This window comes from Clinocottus analis, unplaced genomic scaffold, assembly GCF_023055335.1.
Source record: "Clinocottus analis isolate CAN_PGR_092001 unplaced genomic scaffold, fCliAna1.0.p SCAF_15, whole genome shotgun sequence".
Classification (NCBI taxonomy): Eukaryota; Metazoa; Chordata; class Actinopteri; order Perciformes; family Cottidae; genus Clinocottus; species Clinocottus analis.
The window spans coordinates 3,617,324-3,642,079 of NW_027175876.1; the positions used below are offsets into that span (position 1 = coordinate 3,617,324).

At 43.9% G+C, this 24,756-nt stretch overlaps 2 protein-coding genes across 6 annotated transcripts in view; one reads left to right on the forward strand and one right to left on the reverse strand.

Annotated features, from left to right (window-relative positions):
* Positions 1–303: 303 nt before the first annotated feature.
* gpatch2 (G patch domain containing 2) lies at positions 304–10,774 on the reverse strand. Of its 4 annotated transcripts, none has more exons than XM_068577234.1 (10): positions 10,594–10,774; positions 9,595–9,838; positions 8,456–9,003; positions 8,179–8,243; positions 6,256–6,453; positions 5,736–5,847; positions 4,703–4,742; positions 4,444–4,508; positions 4,112–4,200; positions 304–2,185 (listed from the first exon to the last, which is right to left on the reverse strand). In XM_068577234.1, exons 1-10 carry the CDS (start codon positions 10,641–10,643, stop codon positions 2,016–2,018), a joined length of 1,581 nt encoding a protein of 526 aa, XP_068433335.1. In that variant the 5' UTR covers positions 10,644–10,774; the 3' UTR covers positions 304–2,015. The 4 variants fall into 4 exon arrangements, with proteins under 4 accessions (XP_068433335.1, XP_068433334.1, XP_068433333.1 ...); XM_068577233.1 differs by having other exon boundaries at positions 8,453–9,003; XM_068577232.1 differs by having other exon boundaries at positions 304–2,188; positions 10,594–10,773.
* A 1,014-nt stretch (positions 10,775–11,788) lies between these two features.
* The window catches only part of LOC137785661 (phosphatidate phosphatase LPIN1-like), a 14,909-nt gene continuing 1,941 nt past the window's right edge, over positions 11,789–24,756 (forward strand). The window contains exons 1-15 of one of the 2 annotated variants that reach the window (XM_068577098.1): positions 11,789–11,988; positions 18,477–18,680; positions 18,773–18,868; positions 20,395–20,684; positions 21,505–21,600; positions 21,698–21,815; positions 21,926–22,214; positions 22,723–22,816; positions 22,908–23,092; positions 23,179–23,272; positions 23,456–23,525; positions 24,051–24,143; positions 24,247–24,299; positions 24,437–24,575; positions 24,671–24,756. The exon at positions 24,671–24,756 is cut by the window's right edge and continues 63 nt beyond it. In XM_068577098.1, coding sequence (XP_068433199.1) covers positions 11,914–11,988; positions 18,477–18,680; positions 18,773–18,868; positions 20,395–20,684; positions 21,505–21,600; positions 21,698–21,815; positions 21,926–22,214; positions 22,723–22,816; positions 22,908–23,092; positions 23,179–23,272; positions 23,456–23,525; positions 24,051–24,143; positions 24,247–24,299; positions 24,437–24,575; positions 24,671–24,756 — 1,982 coding nt within the window. In that variant the 5' untranslated portion in view covers positions 11,789–11,913. Of the gene's footprint in view, positions 11,989–16,351; positions 16,616–18,476; positions 18,681–18,772; positions 18,869–20,394; positions 20,685–21,504; positions 21,601–21,697; positions 21,816–21,925; positions 22,215–22,722; positions 22,817–22,907; positions 23,093–23,178; positions 23,273–23,455; positions 23,526–24,050; positions 24,144–24,246; positions 24,300–24,436; positions 24,576–24,670 lie in introns of those variants that run through there. The other variant, XM_068577099.1, reaches the window with a different exon arrangement.

A 24,756-nucleotide genomic window follows, 5' to 3' on the forward strand; every position in this document is an offset into this window, starting at 1 on the left:
ATAATAACGAATGAGAAAGTCCACTGAAGCTGGGTGAGTCAACAAAGACTTTCACCCAGGAAACCACTGTTTTTGTTCCTGTAATTTAAGCTAGTTACAGTTTTTAAGTTATATTGTTACATTGTAACCATATTTTTCAAACCTAAAAGTACTTGGTTGCCTAAACCTCGCTTCAGAAAGTTAACCACGTGGCATTGTGCGATTCTGAAAGCGTGATAGAAGACGGTGATAAATAGTATTTATGAAAGCTTTAAAACGATTCCTCAAAAGGATACTTATAAAAAAAAACATGCACACATAACATAGTTTGTAATTAGGTTTTTTAATGGATGTTAATATTAGTTTCTAAAAAAATCCAGCATGATTCAGGCTCTATAGTCAAAATAGATTATAAAATTAACCTTTGTTTTTTACCACCTGGTGAACTGGAGCGGTGGGCGTGGCCTCATGGGACAACAGCTATGACATCGTTCAGGCAGTCTCTGAGTTTAATACTTTCACGAACATCTCACGCTTCCCTAAACAGGCCAAGTGGGGGAAATAACACCCAGTCGGTGCTCACTAGTTACAATAACAGAGAAAAATAATTTTGTTACAGTACAACCGCACATTTATAAATTCATAATTTCATTTTTTATTATTTCTTTTTCTAGACATTAAACTCTCTACCTGCACTTATAATAATTCCAAATCTTTGTTGAGAACATTCTACGGCTGGAGGGAAAACCACTTTACCCAACAGCCTAAAACACAAGAAACAATGAGACTAAAAGTTATTCATGAAATGTAAAGTTGCACTTCTTTGAAGGACCTGCCGGTCACACAGGTGCTTCCACTTCCGTCTGATTAGACCTCCAGCACAGCCTCTACTGGCCATCAGTGCTAATTAAGTGAAAACACCTGCGAAACAAGGTAGGTATATATATATATATATATATATATATATATATATATATATATATATATATATATATATATATATATATATATTCCAACTTCTGAACCATTGAAAAGAGTTAAATTTACCAATTCCATCTCTTACAGTAATTTCCAAAACTGAGAGCTTGTAACCAGCCAATAGTAAAGCCATGTCTTAGTGTACTGTATGCCAGGTCATTGAGCATGGTTATCTATGGCAGGCGAAATACTTCAGCATAAGCATACGTCAGGATAAAATACCTAAACAAACGGCATAAAATAAGTCAAAAGTCGGCAAAAGACTTGTTCTCGCGTGTTTTCTTAGTAAACATCAGCAGAACCTGCAGCAGCCACAGCTGTACATGCATACATAGTGGTGCTACAATGAAGGGGAAATTGTGGGTTTGATTTAATATTTTTCTTGTTTTTAGATAGATAAAAAAACAAAAACATTCTGATATGACATTTTACAATGATGAACAATATAATAGAGAGTGAAAGGGGGGGGGGGGTCCATATATTTCAACACACGTCCATACAGTGTACCCTTACTTCATTACCTTAAAAAGAAACCTAAAATAGATCTTGAGGTATGACCTGCTCAAACAGTGTTTGATTCCAAAATGATTGTGCAATATTGGACAAAACAATTTCTCGTTAATTCACAAACCGATACCGTCGACTGAATACAAACCGTCCTTGGCTCAGTATAGAACAACTAACTACGAGGCATCAATGTCGTTCATTTTCTCCAACATGGAGTTTTTCTTGAGAAGACATGTTTGCAAAAAGTCATAACTCCAGCTCAGTTTCATGCATTTCCACATGTCTCTCTCTCTCTCTCTGTGTGGATATCCCCGGCTTCTTGCAGTTTCCCCAATATGGGAAAGTTTCTCTTTCATCACAGACTGTTGCTAGGTAAAACCTCATTCCTTTCCTTCTTATGACTCGCATGCCTGGATTATATTTTTTCTTGTTATCGTTCATCGCCCTGAGCAGCAGTTCATCTCCTTCACTCCTTGTAGGTCTTTGGGCGTCTTGTCCCAGCCCGCTTCAGGTTTAGGGTCCAGACACCAGGTTGTTGTTTTTTGTTTTTTTTAGTTGAAACCCAAACCGGTGCCTTTGGGTCTCTGCGTGGCACGGATGGGCTCGACGATGCCCCGGCCCTCTGGACCCAGGCCCATCCCGGGGTTCCAGCCCATGCTCTGCAACATGCGACTCCCCATGTTCGAGTCGGGGATCGGAGCCGCGCTCTCCCCGACGACCACTGCTGAAAAGAGAGGTCACAGGTCAGGAAACAAAATTATTTTTTTTATAGAAAAATCGCTGTCTTGCGATTCTAAGCCTCCACCAGTTAAAACTTCATCACCTTGTTAAATTATCCCATTAGCGATATGAAGGTTGTGTGAGGCCACCGTGACCTTTGACCACCAAATTCCAATTCCAGTTCATCCTCGAGTCCGAGTGGCCGTTTGTGTCAAATTTGTAAAGATTTGCCTTCAGGCATTTCTGAGATATGTTCACGACAAGCAAGACAGCTGTGAGGTCACAGCGACCTTGAGCTTTGATCACCAAAATCTAATCAGCTCATCCTTGAGTCCGAGTGAATGTTTGTGCCTGATGTTGTGAAACGTCCTTCAGGCGTTCCCGAAATATCACGCACAGAAGAATAAGATAGATGCAAGGTCACAGTGACCTTGACCTTTGACCACCAAAATCTAATCGGTTCATCCTTGACTTTATACTAAATGGGAAGAAATGTGGGTACATTGTATGAAATCACGAGTAAGGGACGGACAATCCAATAACATGTACATGTACGTATCTAAAATATAGTTCCACTTGATCTAACGTGAGGATTTGCTGATTTTATGTCATTAAAAATAGGCTATGTCTGTTTTAGAAACATGCGCTTTCACTCTAGGAACTTGTGATGGGCATGTTTCTAATGTGAATAGATCAATCAATCAGGAAAATAACAAGCGAGTTGGTTGTTGTATTCATTTGCAATTCTGTCTACCATCTGGTACAGCGGCTATACGAGGGTCTGTAAAACATGTTGCACTGCAAAGGATCTCCTCCTGTGACGTCATCAACACTGCATTAAAACTGTTGATACATCCAAGTATAATTGTAGTTTAAATCATCATCAAATTACATTTTCCAGTCCTGAAGCAAAAACAACCTCCGGCGAGAGAAAGTAGTTCTCATTCGTCTCAAAACTGTCTTTTGATCCTCGTTCTTCTCGTCTCATGGTCCAGCGATAGATGCAAAGCTGCACGCTCATTTGCATACAAGATGGTGGATTCAAGCCAAAATTGTCAAGATGTGAATTCGGCCTCTTGTGCCGCCACCCTGCTGCTGGTGGTCGGCACATGCTGCCCTTGAGCACGGCACCGGTGTGTGTGTGTGTGTGTGTGTGTGTGTGTGTGTGTGTGTGTGTGTGTGGGGCGAGTTTCAAATGTGTTTTATATTTGCGTCGCATCTTGGGACAATCCGAAATTATTTACAATGCGAAAAAAAAGTATGTGCCTGCTACCCAAGAGTCTTATATCTGCTACTTGCAGTACTTAGCTGTGTGTTGGGAGAAACAGAGAAAGGGAGCTCACAATTAAACAAAACGCTGGTACTCCATTGTGCATACAATTCTGGTGTCATGGTCTAAAATATGATTTTAAAAAATGTGACGTAGCTTCAGAATGCATATATTATAATGGGATTTTTGACCTAACAGTAAACGGCTTTGCTGCCTTGTCCTTCCTCATACAAAAGCATCAACTGGCCCAGAGGTAAAGAGAGTGGTTTGGGGGAGGGGGGGTGATACACAAGTGTTACTGGCTAAGAGCTAATCCAGTGTCTCTGCTCTAAAAGCATGACTAGCCAGCTGACTCTTGTCCAACTTCAGCTGAAGCTAAGGTTGAATAATGAGAGGGGGAGCAATATGAAAGATGAGGGGACTCCGCTCTCTCGATTCATTCTTTTAAAAAGTGCGTAGCGAAAGCCAAATTCTTTATACCAGTGTGTATGTGCGAGACAGAAGGCAATGACGAAAGCAGGCTGGCGAACATACTGAGCTCATCCAGGAGGGGGAGGGAAACAGGCGAGAAAGCGAGAGCCAAAAATACAATAAAAGGGGCAGTAGGTAAAAAGTACCAGATGGTGTGTTAGGTGTAGCTAGGTTTGCATCCAATACCTGAGGGGGCGGTGGAACCGAGGGGCGCTGCTTTTCGCCTCCGCTTGACATCCCCTGTACACAGAGAGCCGAGGTGCCCGCTGGTTTGTCTGCAAAACCAGCCAAGCGTGACAAAAATATGGGAGCATTAGTTTTAGCTCAAATAACACTGTGGAAAGTAGCTTTTTTTTCTCCCTCCCCCATTTCATTTGAAAAACGCCATTAAACAAGGTGAAACCAGTGGGCAGTTAGGTCGATAAGACCGCAGCAGAAACAAAAGCAGTTACTAAATGAAATTAGTCCGAGTTTTGGTCATAAATCACTGGTGTTTAAAGTGAAACTGTTGTTCTCACCTGCTGGCTGTTTTTACTGAGCAGCTTCTCCGATGCCCTCTGTCTGACCGTGGGTCCCAATGCAACTGAAGTGGCCGGGAAGGGAGGAAAAAAAAGAGAGGAAAAACTTGAGTTAATGCTTAAAGCACTTTAAAAGAAATCCTTGGAATAAAACAACAGGTCTCTCTTAAAACACCAACCACATAGATCCTTGTACTAAATCAACATTTTTACTTTGCATTTGAGAGGGAATATGTTGGTAAAAAAAAACATGGCTCACCTGTCCGTGCTCTCTCCTCGAGCCCGAGCTAAACCAAGGCCTGTTGGAGATATAATGGTATATAATAAGGTCCTCAAAATTCCCACCAAGGCAGCGTTCCAGAGACAGAAACCAAACTGCTATTAATCACCATGTCTTGCTGTGGGTGAACTGTTGTCCATCACAGAAACATTTACCTTTCTAGACTTTAACTTAGGGACCTTACTTGCATTTGAACTGCAGGAACTTAGTTGCAGTTAAATACTTTAAATTAACAAGGGACAAATGTGGAACCGGTAATGAGAAATAAATATTATTTGTGTTCCAGTTTACTTTTATATTGTCTCAATACTAATTTAAGTCTTTTTTATTGCATGCTTTTCTACCCTGCTGTCTACAAACTATCAAACAATATTAGTTTTACATAACAATTAAATCTGAATTGATTCTAGAAGTATAGTGTGGCTCACAGGTTGCTACTTTTCTCTGAAACACTTTGTCTGTACAGCACTTTTCATGAAATAAAATGCAACTGAACGTGCTACAATCATAACAGCAGATTAAAAAGAAACTACAATTACAGCCTCGCAGTTGTATGCCTCTGACAACCAGTCATGTTGCAGTTACATCCATGTCTGTCCAAAACATCATCAATTCATCAGCCATCCGTACGAAAGTGTCATTATTAGCATATGAATTATTGAGGTAACAGTGACCTTTGACCACCAAAATCTAATCAAGACATCACTTTTGGCTCTGGGAACTTGTGGTGGCCACATTTTTTTTATGTGAATAGATTAATAAATCCTGAAAACAACAAGTAAGTTGGTCGTTTCACTCATTTGTGATTCTGTCTACCATCTGGTACCAACGCTATATAAAAGTGTGTAAAACGTGTGTTGCACTGAAGGATCTCCTCCTGTGACATCACCACTCCTTATGGTCGGATACCTTGAAAACGTAACGCCTTAAACCTCGGCTCTCAAGGCCAGTGGCATTTAAGTATGAACATAAATCTGAATTAATACGAATTTTAAAAAATATGGGGACTCACTCGTGGGGGTCCTGGGTTTGTCTGCCCAGTCTGTCATTGAAGCTTTGGCTGGAGCTGCCCGCCTGAGATCCCTGCTGGTTTCCATGAAGACGACTCAGCCTGGCCTGAAACCCTGACAAACAGAGCACTGGTTCGTCACTTATTAGCTGAGGACATGATTATTAAATGATGAGGCCTGGCAAACAGTGAGGATGAACCGTATTCTGTGAGGTACTGGGATTTATGTAAAAAAAAAAAAAAGTATTTATCGTCAGTTATTTTTCTATTTAGCACTGCTTGTTAAAGTCACAGGTAGATTTTATTTTTCATATTTAATATACAACACTTTATAGCCTACCTCTGAACATTGATCAGTGTTTAGCATACTGGTTATGAGTGAGACTTTAACAACTACTACATTGTAAAAATGTATGTGACTGTGCCTCATCTAACACTATACACTCCTCCAGAGTTATACATTTTGTAACTAGAATTTTCCTGTGCTGTTTTTAACTATACTGTCTGTATGTTTCCAGCCTACCTCTCTGTGCTCCGTGGCTCATGAGGGGGAAGGATCCAGTAAGGATGCTGTTGAAGACGGGGTCCGCGAGGTCCAGCTCCTCTGAGCCCGTCTCCCTCTCCCACCAAGGAACCACTCCTGCGATCCCGCACGCACCTCCGGGTGCGGAACCGGAGCCTGGCTCACCCTCATAGAACCAGTCACTCTGCTCGTCATCAGCTGGAGGACAAAGGAAAAAGAGACCGACGTTTCACTTTACGGGAGGTATTTGCAAAGCTATGCTGTCAAGGACTGATAAAGGAAGCGCTACCTTTATAAATCCACCTGATGTGGCATTAAAGAAAAAAAAAGGTTGGAAATTCTGAAAACTTGCTCCCACTAGTGTTCAATCTAATCTAAATGCAAGTAATCTGCAGTGTGCATATAGGCATTTGAAATAGCTGACAAATATTGAAAAAGTAAAAGGCCAGGGTTTCCACTCGTGTATTGCAAGACCGGACCGAAGACTTATCTGGTGGAAACACAGCCGGCATAACAATCATTATGAGGCCAAGCGAGGAGACGTACAAAAAATGATTATCTTTAGAAGTCATTGTTTTGGTTGCATGCTGATATTGCATCATATGTAGGAAATTCTTGGTTGATATGCATACATGCATGCATGTATATACATACATACACAGCAGTGTTTCCCCTAGGTTTACAGGTTCAGGGGGAAGGGATGGGGGACCTTGACAACACCGACAATGACACAAACATCAAAAGTATTACTTTTTTTCTGTAAATAACATCATTTTGTGACTCCATCTGTGCTTTTATAAATAACAGAATAAAGGACAATAACACTAACTTTCAATTTAACTAAATTGCCCCGTCAGACCACAAAAAAATAAAATAAATTGCAATCACTTAAAACAATGAAAATTAAGTTCTATCTGTGCAAAAAATAAATTATATGTACTTACTACTAAATAGCTCATTTTGGAAAACTAAAAGCAAATTGCAGAACAAAACAGAATGAGACTGCAGATATGTGAGCATCAGGTTATATCAGTATTAGTGCTGCAGTGAGCTGCTTTCCTCTACACACATTTTTAAAACGCGAATGCAGACTTGATACGGACGCTCTCAGTTCACTCTCCATGTTGAGATGGAATCTTTTTCCGGTTTTGAGAGACGGAACAGCAGAAAAGACGATTTCACCGAGACTTTGCGGAGATTGGCTTTTGGCAAAACGTCAAAAATCGCAGAAACACGCATGCGTAGCGTAATCTGTTAACCGTGAACATTTACCCGAAAGTACAGGCATTTCTCCATGTATTTATTAATGACTTAGTTTTATGTCTGTGCACTTTGTAATGTGTGAAGCCAGCAGCTCATTGTTGGAACAAGACACGAGCGCTTTGACTCGTTTCACTTGGACCCGGAGAGCTGCTCCGTTGCTCCTTGCAGGAGGGCTACTGTTGCTATCTTCTACATGGGAGCGTTTAAAACGCAGATATAGTTGTCTGCTTTCACGCGCCATATTTTTTGACGCTCTCTGCCCGCTCCTGTGTGCTCAGCGCTCGCCTGTGTGCGCGCACATGTCTCTGCGCATCGGGGCGGAACAATGGTGTGCGCGATACAGAGCAGAGGAGAGGTGTTTACAAGCGACCACGTAGAGACAGAAATGACAAGCTGTCGTGTAGATCCTGTCAATAAAATACGGCCTTTAGTTTGTTTAATAACTGAACAAGGTGTAGACCTGTTCTATAGGAAAGAGAACCTTAAATGACGTATTGTGATCTGGCAATATAGAGAAAATTACAGAGGTGCGGGGAGTTATTACAGGGGGGCGACCCGCCCCCCTAATATAATGGTAGGGGAAACACTGCACAGAGTGTATACCTACTGTCTATGTACATTGTCTTTTGAGTTTGAACAAAATTAAACATGAGTATTTACCTTGCCTTCCCTCGTCATTGGTATAGAGGCCTCCGTCACTGCTGTTACTGACACTGCTGGTCTCACTGAAAAAAGAAAGTGGAAGATGGAAACGCAATTAACACAGGCCAAGATTTCGGAAATGTTATGTTGTCTAAACACAAGCAGCAATTAAAGGACATCTGCCTACAAAATGTAGCTGAAATTGTTTGGATGTGCGATACCCAGCAGTTTTAAAGGAGTTGCAACTTCTAGAAACATGGAGAATGAAAAAAAGAAAAGTCAACACACTAACCACCTGTCACTCATGTCCTCATCCGACCCCTTCTGCTCCTCCAGCTCCATTTTGTCCTTGGACCCGTCAGTTGGAGATGAAATGTGGTCCTCACTCTCCACCACCACCCCTTCATCTGCAGCCTCCATTCCCAGCCTGTAAGGAGCTATTTTCCTCTTCTTGACCCTGTTCTTCCCTCCCGCTGACACCATCGGTCCACCCCCACAGACCTCCATGGCACCCCTGACGTCACTAGGACCCAGTCTATGCAACCTTGCGCCAGCACGGGCTTTGGGAACAGGTGGCGGCCCTAGCATGGTACAGGAGGGTGGTTCTGGTTCGGCAGGTGGATCCACAGCCATGCGTTTGACCTTGCGTCTCCGTCTAAGGCTGCGTGTTCCCTCTGCGGATCCCAGGACACCCAAGTCGTCTGGCCAAATCGGCCGCTTGCCTCGTCCAGTGTCAGCTGTTAGAAGGGTCCGGCGTTTAGGGCCAAGTTGCTCATCTGAGTCGCTGTTGTCACGGGCGTGGCTGTTGGAAGCAGAGACACCCCCTGTGCTGGCACGGTAGTCCTGAAACAAACATCATAGCAAATATCAAACCGTGATGTCGGTGCTATATTTAGAAACTTGAGACAAACTTGAGGATGGTATTAAGATTAACGCTATATTCAATTTAAACAAGTTGGTATTAAAGGAAGTATAGATTGATACAGCATTATGGTCCATTATGGGATGTATATTAAGATGACTAGAGAATGTTGTGAGTGTATCAACAGAAGAGGCTGGTTCTCGATCTTTAAGTACTCAAACATCTCTAAATTAAGACACGCGAGTTAACCGTTTACTGGCATCCAGGGTTAAAGTAGAATTAAAGAAGATGTTCCTATTGATAAATAGACAAAGTCAGGTTTAATAAAAGCACCAGAGAAACTTAAACCATTTCCATCCCTCATACTCAGTCCAATAATTACTTCTTTTTTTGTGCACATTTTTTAAGGAATTTTTTGTTCCTTAAAAGAAGAAGGTGAACAATATTTCTGGGCATCTTAAGAACATCTTGTGTTTTGCTCAAGGGCATCTCCGTTGGTTTTCAGCCAAGAGGTCCTGGGTGAACGACCAGCTGTGTCCCAAACTTAAACTCTTGTCCAAGATCTACTCTACCTTGTGTTCTTCCACGCTGGACTCTGAGCCCTCACTGAGGTGGCCGGTCTCCCAAGGCGGGTGTGGGTTGTCCGAGCGTCGCTTTCTGCCCCTCCGCTTCCGAGACTGCCGCTTCAGCAGACAGCCCACGGCCAGCGCGTGGTCTCCTCCATCACCAAACCCACCGCGGGCGGCTTGCTCGGAGCTCTCCTCCAGCGCCGACACCAGGTCGTGGACCAGCTCGTCCATCGTCTGGCAAAAGTGCCTAAAGTGGAGGAAAGGAGAGGATCCCGTTTTACACATTTAGGATTGCAACTTGTGATTTTCATCATATTTATATGAGCAGTGGTGACGGACAGCTGCTGGAGCTGCTGGGATACTGGTTGGTATTGCAGGCCGTTAGAAAGTGTGTGCGTGTGCGTGCGTGTGTGTGTATAAGGGTGGGGGGAGGTTATAGGAAACTAGATAGTCATTGGAAAGCTACAGTTGCGACTTTCCTAAATCACAGCGCCGTGTCGTTAATTAGCTTAATGTCGGCAGTTGAGATGGTTAGTTGCCATTAAGAGACGAGCAACTGCGAATTTAAAGTTAGCCGGAGAGCGAATTATTCGCCTTTGATACATTATTTGTTAAGTTGGACGCAACATCCCCCGAGTTCACAGCGTAATACTTACGTTTATAAATCTTCAAATCACAAAACACTTCTTGAGGCTCGTTAATAGCTTCAGAAGCTAACTAACGTCTTCTCATTAGCTATCTTAAATCAACGTCAACAAACGTCTACAAACAAACTATCTTTAAAGAAAACCACCACTCAACCAAAAATCAAGATACGTAGCATTAAACTGTGGTAATATTAACAACTGTCATCGGGAAAAAAACAAACAAAAGAAACCCCGTCGATCTTTTAGCTTTGCTAGCTGGCTGTTAGCAAAGCTAGCTTTAGCTCTCCAGCTAACACGAGAGTGGACGCGAACAATATGTGAATGTTACGTCTTAGTGAGTTCAAAGACCACCTACCAGCCGGTTCCCGCTTTGCCGATGGTTTTTAGATTAGCTGCACGGAACATTAAAGCCCCCGAATGCCAGATACCTTTAACCAGAAACTACGGACAAAAGTGTGGTGTCGGACAGCACGACCACCATCCTGATACGAGCGCGAGCGATAAGCTAGCAGGATCAATAAGCGACAAGAGGAGGACAGTGAACACAACCAGAGGTGATATGCTGCTTTCAGGTGCTGCAGGAAATTTGATATTCGCATTGTGACCCGAGAGCACGAGCACAGCTGCATTGCTTAATAATAAATAACTATAATAACTAAGTAAATATTCTCTTGTCTAGTCTGAAGTTAAGCAACATGGTTTTTGATTTTTTGATTATTTTTTAAATTAAACAACAAAATCAAACCTGACCTTAAAGAAAAGTAATATAATTGTAACCGAAAAAGGTACTTTCTTTTTGTTAGTAATGAAAGTTGACCGTTATTATTCACAGGAAATATGAAGAGGGTGCATTTTATTTTTGTGTTATCATTTTTACAACCAGACACATGAAGTCTAACAACCAAAGCATGCATGTTATAAATCGGATTTTAAATGTAGCAAGTGAATGCAACGTTAAATCCACATATGTTTACATTTTGCCCACTAGAGGGCAATGTCTTTATTGAAACAGCAGTAGAGGTCGGTGCCATGGTTGAAAGAGCCCAGCTGGCCTATCAAATTTATACCAAAGGTCACCAGTTAAAACGCGTCATTGGCATCAGTGTCATATTAATTACAGTGGTCACCGGGCCCACTTGGACTTCACCCCATACGACAGGTGTCCTGATCTGTCCTGTTGGTGACGGCACTATACCCTGGTCAACATGGGGGTGGGGGCAGCAAAAGAGGTCACACTTGCCGTGTTACCTAATGAGAATTTTTACACCTTGAAAAAACTGTCAGGCATGCATTGGGAGGGGGGGCTCTGTGCCAGTTTTGGTAATGTGTCATGTAATTGGTGTGTGATCACGTGTAAGTGTTTATGAAAAGTCCTCTTAGACCAACATTCTGATAAATAATCCGAACAGGTGTCCCCCCTCCTCAAATGCCTTAGAAGTCAGAGGGTCCGGTGGACGATGACCACTCCAAGACAGTCTCGGGTTTCTGACCAGGGGGCCCAGGTACATTTAGTAAGACGCGGTCCACTTGCAGTCAGACACTTGACATGCTCACAGAGAGAAGACGCAAGTTCTAGACAGGACTGGACCTGTGGAGCTTTTTGAATACTTACACATCTACTTAGAGGGAGCAAAGATTATAAACTTGCGGCCGAGATCAAATACATCATGGAATCATGACATCGGCAGAGGATGATGAAGAGTTTGATGAGGCTGTTGACCGTTATGCCTCAGACACCAAATGGAGCTGGGTAAAGTAGTTTGTAAAATCATCTGCATGTGTGGAACCAAAGCATGAATTGTGGGGGCAAAAGAGTGTACACCTTGATGAACACAATTAATGGATTGAGAAGGTGAAGGATTACACTTTCAAATGCATACATGGAAAGAAATGCACAGAGAGAAAAGCAATGTGTGCCTGGACACGTGCATCAAATCAGAACCAGGTTTTTTTTCACGCATTTACAGACAAGGATTTTGACTCCCACTACATCTCCCATTATGTACTTATGCATAAATAGAAATATATACTATATACAAGTCAAGTGTGTGAAGGAATAAATACAGAATATCTATATATATGGATGATTGTGTACAGTATGTACATGTATGATTAGTCAATATATATGAATAATACTGTAAGTGACAGTTTGTATATATATTCAAAACAACATTGTGCATTAAAAACTAAATATATAAATAACGGCGGCAGTGGATATGTTAATGTGAGAGGCTTATTGACAGTTTGTGATCAAACACTTGCTGTGTTTTATGATCCACGACAGGACTCTGGACATACGTTTATTCAAAATGATGCTCTGTTTTTTATAGCTGAACATAGTTGACATTTTCAAATACCATAAAAGTAGCGGGTCCTGGAGTTCGCTCTTAGGACAGCAGAGACAGCGAGAACATGAATGTGTTTTTCAGTAATCCCCCCTTGTAAGACGATCTGACCCGACGCGAGGGAGAAGAAGGGTGTGAAGAGGGGGGAAAGAGGGCTGGAGAGATGGCCTCGTGGATTAAGGGGTCCCTCTTTTTTGTTAGAAGGGGTTTGACCTGAGAAGAAAATACCTCAATAGGAGAAGTAAACGTTAGGAGGCATGGCAAGTTAATAAAACATCTTTTTACAGTTTATTTTTTGGACAGTAGCTTAGGTTACACAGTATAAATTCTTACCAGCCTATATGGCATTCACAGTTTTTCAAATTTGGGTAACTTTGTACTTTAAAAAATTTGAATTTGAAGTTAAATGAAAAAAAGAGTTGTGGAATTTTCTGAAATACCCCATCTTGATTTAAAATAAATCCTTAATCATGTGGCCTTTCGTTGGGACCAAAACATCCGAAAAGTTATTTGTGTATTTTTCATATTTCTTTTTGAAAATGCCCTCATTTTAAAATCTTACATAAATAAAAAAAGATGTCATTCACTTCTCTTTTCTCACAGCCTGCAGCCAGAACACAACAACGTTTTGCCCAAGAGGCTGTTCTGCACCCATAACATTTCTCATTAAGGACAAACTGTTTTTTTCCTCCTTTTAATCAATGTTTCTGAGGTTCACAGTTCCAGATAAAGTTTCTATCATGTCTTATGACTCTCAGCCCAGAAAGACATGAGCCAATCAGAGGCCTCGCTATCATCCAAGCGTGTGAAAATATTGTGCAATGAATTTGCCAATGGAACTTGTTGTTGATGTACTTGTTAATCGAATCGATATTTTTAACATGACCATCAGCGTTCTACCTTTGTGTGGCTCAAGTGCAGAAATCATGCGTGACCAATCACTGTTTGTATCGTTTCTGTCACATGGACTCTATTTATTTATTATTATGTTGTTCCTTTGATACACGTGAAATCTTTTGCACTCCTCAGTTGCTCTCCCTAAGGTTTTATTCTCCCTTTTTTTCTCCACGTTATTTTTGGAAGAGTTTTTCCACATCGGATGCGAGGGTCCAAAGACAGAGGATGTCTTATGCTGTACGAGTTGTACAGCCCTTGTGATATTGGGCTACACAAATAAAATAAGATTGGACATGTTCGATTTCTTTCACCTGTAAAGTGTAGGCGATGAATGCAAAAAAATTAGCAAAGTTCTTTGCTGGTTTGTGCTCAGAAACTGATGTTTTCTCTCCTCTACAGTTTCAAAATATCACCCTTAAAAGCCACATGTATATTTTTGTCAGATGAAGAGCAAACAACTGCTTTCCCTGCAGTGTGATTGGTGCATGGCGACATATTTGTAAATCCAAAATTGGGATTGGTCACAGCCGACACACTGCTCCAAACAGAGGGAACGATTCGGTGCAACGCTAAATAAGGTCAACCTGAAGGTTAGGGTCAATCTTAATCTAAAAGAAAAAAAGAAAGTCATCCATTATTAATCCCCTTGGGGAAATTCCTCTCTGCATTTGACCCATCCTTGGTTCAGGAGCAGTGGGCTGCCCTGTGAGGCATCCAGGAAGCAACTCGGGGTTAGGCGTCTCGCTCAGGGAATCTTCGACATGTGAACTATGGAGGTGGGGGGACAAGTCAGAGTTAAGCTGTTTGAGGGGAGTCAAAGCAAATACAAAACCCATATGTTTTTCTTTTTACTCTCTTGATGAGTGTTTCTGAGTAGTTTAGATGCAGCGTCACATGTCAGCTTGTTTTGCCGTGGCGTAGCCTGACACCAGCCGCAGCGCTGACCATATATACATGAAATGGCTCTCGTCTGCTGTTTGCTGTCGAGAGTGAATCTGCTGACCTCAGCTCCTCCCGGCAAAGCAGCTCGTTCTTAGAAACATGTCCCCGGGCAGCTGAGTGGCTCGTATATCCTTGCAGAATCTCAGCGGCTCTGACTGCTGTCTGTATATGTAGCAGAGGCAGAACGGGCCAAGCGCTGCTATGAGTTGAGTTATGACAATATGTTTCACGCCGGTTATTATTGTCTCTACTTTGGAAAGCAGGATGTAGACATTTCATTTGACAAATAAGAGGAAGTGCCAGCAGAGTGTGTGTCTTGTTATGTTAGGTTACACATTTATTATGTAGTTGTTTGGTATACAATGTGCTACAAATGCACATGGTACATTCATGGTGTGACAAGAGGGTCAGTTACATGACTACAGAGGAAAAAAGTTTTCATAGAAATGAGAGAAACATGCTCACAGGAAAAGACCTCAGTTTAAATAGGATTTATTGACAACAGAAAGTGACATCATAGTCAATGTTACATCACTTGCTTGCAGTAAAAGAAGTCACCAATCTATCCATTCATAAAACCTGCTGAATGTCAGCTGAGGTTGCAGGTTGGTGCAGGGTCTAACTCTGGCGAGACAAAGTTCTCAGGCAACAAACTGGTCCTGAAACGAAAGACCATGCAGAACATGCGAGGTTGTAAACCACAAAACAGGCACATGCACTCAGCCAGAGAAATGCAGCTCTGACATTGTACAGTGTGACATTGTGACACGCACTGTAACACAGTTCAATGAGCTCAGAACCGTGGCAACTGGCGTGACATCGTGAACCTTTCAAAACCGACAAGATCAGAACGAAGGGTTCAGCGTCGCTGGACTGGGGTGGAAAAAAACCCTCACAGGAACACGCATTCTTCCTTTTATGGTTCTTCCTTTCATGGCTTAGCCAGAAAAAAAGTATGGAAAAAACAATTAGTTGCCGTGCACACACACACGCAGACACATGCACGTACGCACGTCTACTGGCTCTTGTTACAGAAAAGTGCCATGTGAGGCTGTTGTAGTTTTTTGTTTTTTTTGAGTTTTATTTTGCTGTCAGGATTGTGACTGTGTTCAGACAAACACACACACACACACACACACACACACCTACACACACACACACACACACACACACACACACACACACACACACACACACACACACAGAGGGAGAGGGAGGAAGAGAGATACAGTATGTGTAACTTGTATAAAGCTTATTCTAGTGTGTTATGAATTGGAGTAGGGGGAGTCTAGCTCTGCATTATAAACGTGTTATTACCTGTTAAGTGTTTCTAATGATATGTAAATCTGGTTCTGTGAGTTTGTGACTGTGAAACTGAAACATAAATGCCTCGCTCGTACACATTGCAAGCGTCGAGTTGTACGCAATGACACCAGCAGTCAACCACATCCTCCCGACACACACACACGCACAGCTCCTCCGCAGGCTCTCCGTCTAGACCGCTCCATCGCATGTGCAGTCACACGGGCCTGTGATTGGCCGGAGAGATCACCTCACTGCTCCCGGCGGACTGGGGGACTTCAAACACTGACGTAGACGCCGCTACTTCCCGCCGTCTGCTGCCGGTGAGATATCCGATATGCTGGACGGCGCTCTGTGAACGGAAACGTCACCGCGTGGCGAGGTTGAGCTACAATGTAGCGTCGTAACTATTCTTACATGGGAAACAAAACGTAAAGCACAACTGCGTTAGTATCCCCTGACGTAAGCTGGCACGTTCAGGAGACCCCTTTTCACTCGACGAGCCAACATGTTTTGCCACACGCGCGAGAGCGAGCAGACCTGACTTGCCACTGTGGCAGCTGAAACGATGCGTTTGGCAACTCAACAGCTCGACGCTGATTGGTCAGCGGGCGGGTTCCGATGGAGATGATGTCATCCGCCGACCAGGCTCACTGAGACAGACTGGAGCGAGAGAAACAGAGGCGGTCAGAGGGGGGAATTAGTATCGCAATTACTTAAATTGTCCGGGTTTTTTTTGTAGTTTTTTGTCGCTGTAAAGTCAAGGTTTTGTCCAACACGTGCCCATCGCCTCAGACGACAAATGGCTTTTCTGTAATGTGTTGTTGAGCTGTCATTCACCGCTGTCGAAACGTCTCCGTGTGTGTTTTAACGGCTGCTAGCACACAGAAGGTATGATACTGCTTTTATAGTCTGTTTGACTGCACCTGCATGTCTGATGACCTGTCATAATCAATATTGCTTAATATAGGCCTACTAATCACTTATCATTTATTCCTAACACAGGACGTTTTTATGAGTCAGCAATACATCTATTTCCATTTGTGTCTTTTCTTTAAATATGTGTGATTGGTGTGAAGGACATGTATTGCTAAGTATTCTTTAATTAAACTAATAATGTATCAATTACACCTTCCACTTGCTTAAATTCTTGTTTTCTTTAATAGTTGGAGCATAGTTATTTTGTGAGGCATGTGTAAAAGTGAAAGTGTGTCTATACTTTTAAGCACACACATATAACCAAAAGTGAAGATTCATAACTGCAGCTTGTAAAGCAATCTGACTCATGAGCATACTGCTGTTCAACACAAGTCACTGGCTTTTATAATAATAGGATTTCGCAAACAGGCTCAGTTAAGTTTTCATCAGCTCAGTTGTGAAACCGATCGGTGCTGTCAAGTGTTTTGAGACACTTTTTGTTTCATCTGTAACACAAGAAAAATCTATTTCTGGACGAAGCTGCACATGTAGCAGTGTTCACAGAAGAAGAAAAAAAAAAGTCCCCTGCTTTGAAAATCAGCAGGGATTTGCCAGAGGCGCTGTAACTCAACGCCTCAGTGAAAGGTGAAATTAATAATTAAAGACGGTTTAAGGTCATCTGCAAGAAGTATTTCAAGAATCCGATATAGTTAAGGCACCTCGGATTCACCGGCTGCTCTAAAATTAGGGCTCCTGTACTCCTGTAAGGAGCCCGCTCTCCTGGTCACATGCTCAAAAGGGGGAGCTGTGTTGGCATTGTTCCAGATCTTCCCTGTTGCTGCAAACCCTTTGAGGGCCCACTGTCAAGTCAGTCAAGGTCAGACCCCCTTCTCTGTTATCACACAGCTGCAAACCCCAAGGAGTCTTGACAGCCACAAATGGGATTCATCACGTGTGGCTATTGGTGTTTGCATCACGTAAATGTAAATCACTTAGTCACTGTTTGGCACCGCCAGGGATGACATAGATAGATGAATAGATAGGGAAAGAAAATATCTTATTTGCATTCCTTTGCAGTAGTTTGTTTGAGAGTTGAGCTGCCTCCACTAGTGACTCAGACAGAACACAAGATGTGATTGTGATCGACCCCTTCAGCGTCCTCTTTATGGTACTGTGTTGCCATCATCAAACCAGGGACATGGTATGACTGACTATAAGAGCTCTGTAGATGTCTCTAAAGACAAACAATCCACATACTCCGCCGAATGCGCTGGCTCTTTTTCTTGTGTAACAGTACTCGAAAACATTTGCATTGTCGACGTGCTCAGCTGTAGTTCCCGTGACGTCTCTGCTCGGCCAATAAATACGGAGGACGGCTATGACATCACCTCCGCTGTTGGAGTACAGACCGGTCTGACTTGTTATTTGTCCTTTGACCTCAGTTGGCTGAATGGAAAACAGTCGGGTAGGATTTCCAGACTTATCAGGCTGTGGGGAAGCGAAGGGGAAGCTCAAAGTGGCATCAGGTTCTTTCTACAGTATGTAGGCCAAAGACTAGTGAACAGGAACCAGCCTCCATGTCCTCTTTCCATAGCCAGACCAGTCTTAGTGCAGCTTAAAAAAGTGACTTCAAATTAGTGTATAGGAATAACTTCACCCTCGAGGGAGAGTTGTGCGTCAGTGGTTTGACTGACAGACTGACACAGTAGAAAGGTGAAAGTTTAAATGTTTGTGGCCCTTACACCACCATATGAAGTAGCACATTTAGACCTATTCATATGGATGTAGTTTATAGCTTTAATGTTAAATAATCTCTTCCTTTCCCCTCCTCCAGACCCTTCAGACCATGAACTACGTGGGCCAGTTGGCAGGGCAGATGTTCGTCCAGGTCAAAGAGCTGTACCGAGGCCTCAACCCCGCCACGCTCTCTGGCTGCATTGACGTCATCGTGGTGAGGCAGCCCGATGGGTCTCTGCAGTGCTCGCCTTTCCACGTTCGCTTCGGCAAGATGGGAGTCCTCCGGTCCCGAGAGAAAGTGGTAAGGGGCGACCGCCGCCTTCGCCGTCGCATTGAGAGACGCGTAAAACCCTCCAGATGCTCAAAGTCTTGTTTCCATCCTTGCTGCTCAAGGTGGACATGGAGATCAACGGGGAGCCGGTGGATCTACACATGAAGCTTGGGGACAACGGAGAAGCATTCTTTGTGCAAGAAACGGAAAATGATCAGGTCTGCATGAATGTATTTGTCTCTGATTGCATTGAGTGGCTTCATAAAAACTGCTCCGGTTCAAAGTGTGATGCAGCATTCGTTGAACACGATTCAAGTCTCAGTCCCCGCTCCCCTGACACACCCTTGTTTACAACAGAGAGACGTCATCCAAGCTATCTTCCTCCTTACATGCAGTCCTACTGTACAGTAGTTTGAACAAGGTTGTGCTGTGTGTACAGAGTTGGCCCGGCGGCCAGGATTTTTCTCTTTCCTTTTTTGGCTGAACATCATTCCTCTGTTCGTCTCTGAGTGAATGGGTGCTGAACACAGCATTTACTATCTCAGGCCTTTTCTGAAATATATTTAAAGCTGCTGCCAAAAGACTCAGGATCAATCTGGCGTACAGAAATACACTTTTAAGTAGGGCATATTTGTGAATTTGCTTTTAAGTATTAGAGTAGTGGTTATAGGTTGACAAGTTGAAAAGATGTAGTAAAAAATGTGAAATACCCCTCTTGTTCTAAAAAAAAAAATCGTTTAAGTTGAGATATTGTTCTGTTTTGAAGCTCTTGAGAACCATAAAAAAAAACATGGAAACTATGGAGGGAAAAAAGCAGCTGTTTTTCTTGAGTTCTTGGAAAGCATTTGGCTTTTCCAAGATTTTGGAGCTGCAAGGCTCACGTGTACATAAGGTTGTGTGCCGCTGAAAGACACAAACAAGCGGTGGACGAGGCCGGGGGCCCCGGCACCATTGAGGGAAGTGAGTAATTTATTCTCCCCAGAGCGGTGTCAGATTCCCAGGCCTGGGAGAGAAAGGAGGGTGGACGGGGACACCGAGAAGTTCTTGGCACAGGGAAGAAAAACGTGACGGACAGTATTGTCAGGCCACAAATCATATGGTTATACCTCACTTGTCCCTCCTTAACCCTCTCCTTCTCTCTCACTCTGTTTCTTTCCTTATGTCTGCACACACACACACACACACACACACACACACACACACACACACACACATAAACATGTAGACTCCTCTGCGCCGGCAACAAGCGCCTCCTGGAAAGTATTTTCGTTTCCTAGAAGGCGGTATTATAATCCACCCCCCCTCTTTTCCAAAAAGGAACAGAGTCTGTTTTGGATTGTTTGGTTTCACTGGCAAAGACTCTCCTCACAGCAGAATAGATGCAAACAGTTTTGCAGCGATTGCACAATTGTGCCTTTTGGTGAAAAACGGTGCTAAACAGTACAGCCATGTTCCAAATGCCCAAATCTAGATTTAACGTGCTTACAGAAACTGTTGGTATCACGCTTCCTGTCCTTGCACCGTTGCAGCAGATTGTCCCTTTTTGTCTGGTTTGATGTGCTCCAAATAAATGGTTTAATTTGAACGCAAATATTTCAGGACTTATAATTTAAATAAATGCAGATTCACTTGATACAAAACAGTTTTTATTGGCAAGACTTTTGTCGGTGTTGAGTGTTTTAAATCTCATCTCAATTTAATTCCCAAAAGCATTTCATGGATGCCTTTATCTTGTTTCTCTCAGGAAGTGGTCCCCTCCTACCTGGCCACCTCTCCCATCATGTCGGATGGGCCCTTCCTGATGAGCTCCTCCCTGATGGGGAAGAGCTCCGGGCCGGCCGTACAGACCCTGGGCTCTGCGGGCTGCATGGGAGAGACCGGCAGTGGGACGATGATGAAGAAGAGGAGGAAGAGGAGAAGGAAGGCTCGGACGGACAGCGTGAGGAGGGAGGAGAGCGGGGACTACTCCGAGGACGAAGACATGTTCACCATAGACATCAGCTCGGACGAAATGACGGAGGCGGAGAGCAATAGGTGAGACTGAACGTGGACCGGGTAAAGGGGCGGAAGGAGGAGGGAGAGGAATTAAGAAAGCAAGAGGAAGTACATGTGAGGTGCAAGCAAAGAGGAAGAGAAACACACGCGACAGAACAAGGGAGGGACGGCAGCGAGGCAGAAAGATAAAAAGTATAATACATCACTGAAATGAGCAGCTGGAACAAAATTGGAGTCTGCCAGATGAGAATAAACAGACCAGTGTGTGTGGAGAGGCCTCCAGCTGTGGCATTGGCACACGCACACACACACACACACACACACACACACACACACACACACGCGCACACACTGATAAGACACTCAAGACCATATGGAAAAAAACACAACTAATTTGATTTTTACTTGATAAAAAGGAAGCTTTCTCGTGAAAAGAAGAAATATGGGTGTTTTATGTGCCTTGGCCTTAATGGTTTAATCAAAAACAGACCGGATCAGGCATGCAGCTCCAGGAGCCATGTTCCTCCTTTACTGTATGCGATTAAGTCCATTCATCAAGAGTGAATAGATGTATTTTGATCTCGGCACACACATCACATCTGAATTCTGGCTCGTCTCTCCTGCACACGACTGTGGAACAACTCCACACTGACAATACAGGTTTAAAAATACAGTGTAAACACATCCCTATAATGCTTTGGTATTAAAGGGAACAGTCTACCGCTGACACCAAGCCAGTATTAGTACATTCCAAGGTCAATTATAGACCATGAGTAAAAAATAACTAACGTTATGTTTACAGATTCATGATATACATATATATGGTTTACAAAGTTTGTGTGTGTGTGTGTGTTTCCAGGATTCGGGAGATCCTAAGAGACGAGACAACAGTCGGCTCTTTCATACAGACCGGCATCTACACCCGTTCAGATGGGGAGTGGAGCCCGATTCAGAGGTGCTTCATGCACTCATTTGACTCATAACGACCTCCGTGGTAGCATTCAGAAGAAACAGCTCCAAAACTCTGGTTTATCGTGTGTTTCCTCTCTCAGCCCTGGACACTCTCGCTCCACCTCTCCCAAGAGCGACTCGGAGCTACTGACGAAGCCGTCAGACAATCAGAACCCAGCCATGCTGTGGGCGTGGGGCGAGCTGCCACAGGCCGCCAAGGTAGCCAACAGAGTGCTCTGTGCACACACAGAGAGCTCGAAAAATATACTTGCAGTATTTTTTTTTCCGGTACGTTAATGTCAGTCTGTTCCGTCCTCCTCTGTTTCCAGCCGTCCTTCCTCCCAGTGAAACCCGACCCTCCACCAGTTTGCCCGGTGTGCATCCCCGTGTCCGAAAGCACACACTTCCGCGTGATAGAGCGCGAGTCGTCCTCGGAGCAGTGCGGACCCTGCTCGGAAATATCGGCGCTCAGACTGCTGATGCCAGAGGAGACGGGGGAGGAGACGGCGGGGACGGAGTCCCACGCGGCTGGAGGCGTGGCGGCCCGCGTGACGTCTGACGTGGAGGAGACGATGTCGCCTCCGCCAGGCAAGACGGACTCTCCATCCAAGAGGCAAGGTGAGGTCAAAGGGCAACGGCACAATACGATGTGTAGTCCCTGTGGGGGGGGGTTTATCGAATCCGCAATTATCTATGAGGTTTTTAGGTCTTTCTTTCTCTGTATTAGCTTACAGTTTGCCACCAATTTTAACGAAATACTTTGAGAAAGTCTTTCAGTTCCTCAAAATATGCAAGAAAATATTAAAAATATGTTTTTTTTTAAATGTTCTGGTTTACCACATCACTTCATGCATAGCATTAGGGTGAGCTCCAGCCAAGAAAATTAAAATAAAATGGCCTGAGGAAAACCAAGCTTTAATGTGTTTTGTGGTGTACTTTGCAATAAAATGAACTACTGTCGACATAAACTTTGAAGAATATTCAAAGTACTTCAGTAAAGATATCTTTTTCACGGTGTTGAGATGATTATTAAGTTTGACTTGCCACTTTATTAGCTGTAAAAAATGGATTTTCTCATGGAGAAACCAGGGAGAAACAACACAAACAAGCTGTTCCTCTGTTGCAGACAAGAGAAGCCGCCATCTTGGCTCTGATGGAATTTACCTGGATGACATCACAGAGCTCGAGCCCGAAGTGGCGGCCCTTTATTTCCCCAAGAGGTATGACACGCGTCGTATGTCGCGTGCGCGGCTCGAGCCTGAACACATCGTCGTAGCCGAGCTTAACGCCTCTCCTCCTACTCCTCCGTAGTGACGGCAGTGCGGCGGTGAGGAGCATCTCGGACCCGGGTCTCCACGGCACCAGTCTGTCCCCGCAGTCGGTCAGCTCTGGAGGAGACAGCGGCGTGGACAGCTACTGCGACCACATGGCCGACATGCCGTCCATCGCCATCTCTCTGTGCGGTGGGCTCAATGACAACCGGGAGATCACTAAAGGTGAGACACACGGCCTCGGGCTCCTACTGTCAGCTGCAGAGAAACGAGAAACTGAACCGGGGAAATGTGTGTGTGTCTCCTCACAGAGCAGTTCCACGAGAAGGTCATCTCTTACCAGCAGTTTTCGGAAAACCCCTCCATCATCGACGACCCTAACTTAGTCGTGAAAATCGGCTCCAAGTAAGACATTAGCTGTAAAAAAAACAGCTGGGAGCGGTTTACGATCCAGTATGGATGCTGTATGACTTTAACTGTCACACATTGCAGCAAATTGTTTGACGTGCAAGCCATTGGGCTGAGGATGTGTTGTTTTCAAATGCGGTTATGAAATTGATGAAAATACATTTTGTTTATCTCCCTCAGATACTATAATTGGAGCTCTGCGGCTCCCCTTATGCTGGCCATGCAAGCCTTTCAGAAACCGCTGCCAAAGGTACGAAACTGATACACAAGCACAGATATTATACTCGTGGATGGTTGGTTGAGGTACATGAATACCACTCCCCCTGTTGACTGAACGCGGTACTGCATCCTGTATGACTATCCCTGTACACCCCATCCTACATGCATTTGGTTGCATAACACCTTGTGTGCAACGTATAAACTCACAACCTTAAGGTCTTTATGTCGTGTGACAAACGTCACTGAATCTGTTCTGCTTAAACTTTGTCTCTCCCTCTGTTTCCCTCCCTCCCATCCATCTATCCATTAGTCCTTCTGCCTCAGTTATATTCACTCAGTCTTAGAGTTTCTCCTCTGTTGTCTTACTGGTGTGCTGGGCTACAGCTCTGTACGTCACAGACCACCTTCTTTTACCCCTTTCCTCACGTTTCCCACTCGCCGCCCACCCATACATGCTTTAGGTTTAAGTTACTTTTCATTTTTAAGTGTCTTTTTTTTACGGTGTTGTGTTTTTTTTTGTGTTTTTTTTTTTGCGGTTGTGTGTGCTCCGCCTCAGGCTGCCGTGGAGAACATCATGAAGGAGAAGATGCCCAAGAAAGGCGGGAGGTGGTGGTTCTCCTGGCGAGGCAGAAACAGCGGCACCAAATCGGTGAGTTCTCCTCATCTTGCCGATAACGCTTCTTTTTAAGATCCCAATAAATGAGTGGGCAAAAAAAAAAAAAGCAAACCGACGCCGTTTCTCCTCTCTGCAGGATTCCGTCTCCGAGCGCGACTACGCCGACCAGGCCGGGGAGATGTCAAGCAGGTGAGGAAACCCTAAAAAAAAAAAAAAAATCACGGCTGCAAAATATCAAGTTAAATATAAGTTAGCGAGCGATACAACACCCTCGACCGTCGAGGTGTGAACGTCTTCTAACGCTTGTCGCCCCGTCTTGACGGCAGACACAAAGAGGAGTCATCCTCCAGCGACGAAGACCACGGGGAAGCCATGCAGAGCTCTGCCGCCATCCAGTCAGAGCCCGGGCTCGCGCTAGGGGGCGTGTCTTATAAGAAAACTCTCCGACTCACATCAGAGCAGCTGGTGAGGACTCCTTTGAGTTGTTCTACTGATTGTAGTCATGTTTACCGCTGTATATTAGACATCTTTCTCCCTCTCTCTCCCTCACACACACACAGCTGTCCCTCCAGCTGCAGGATGGCCCTAACGATGCTGTGTTTAGTGTGACCACTCAGTACCAGGGAACATGTCGCTGTCAGGGCAC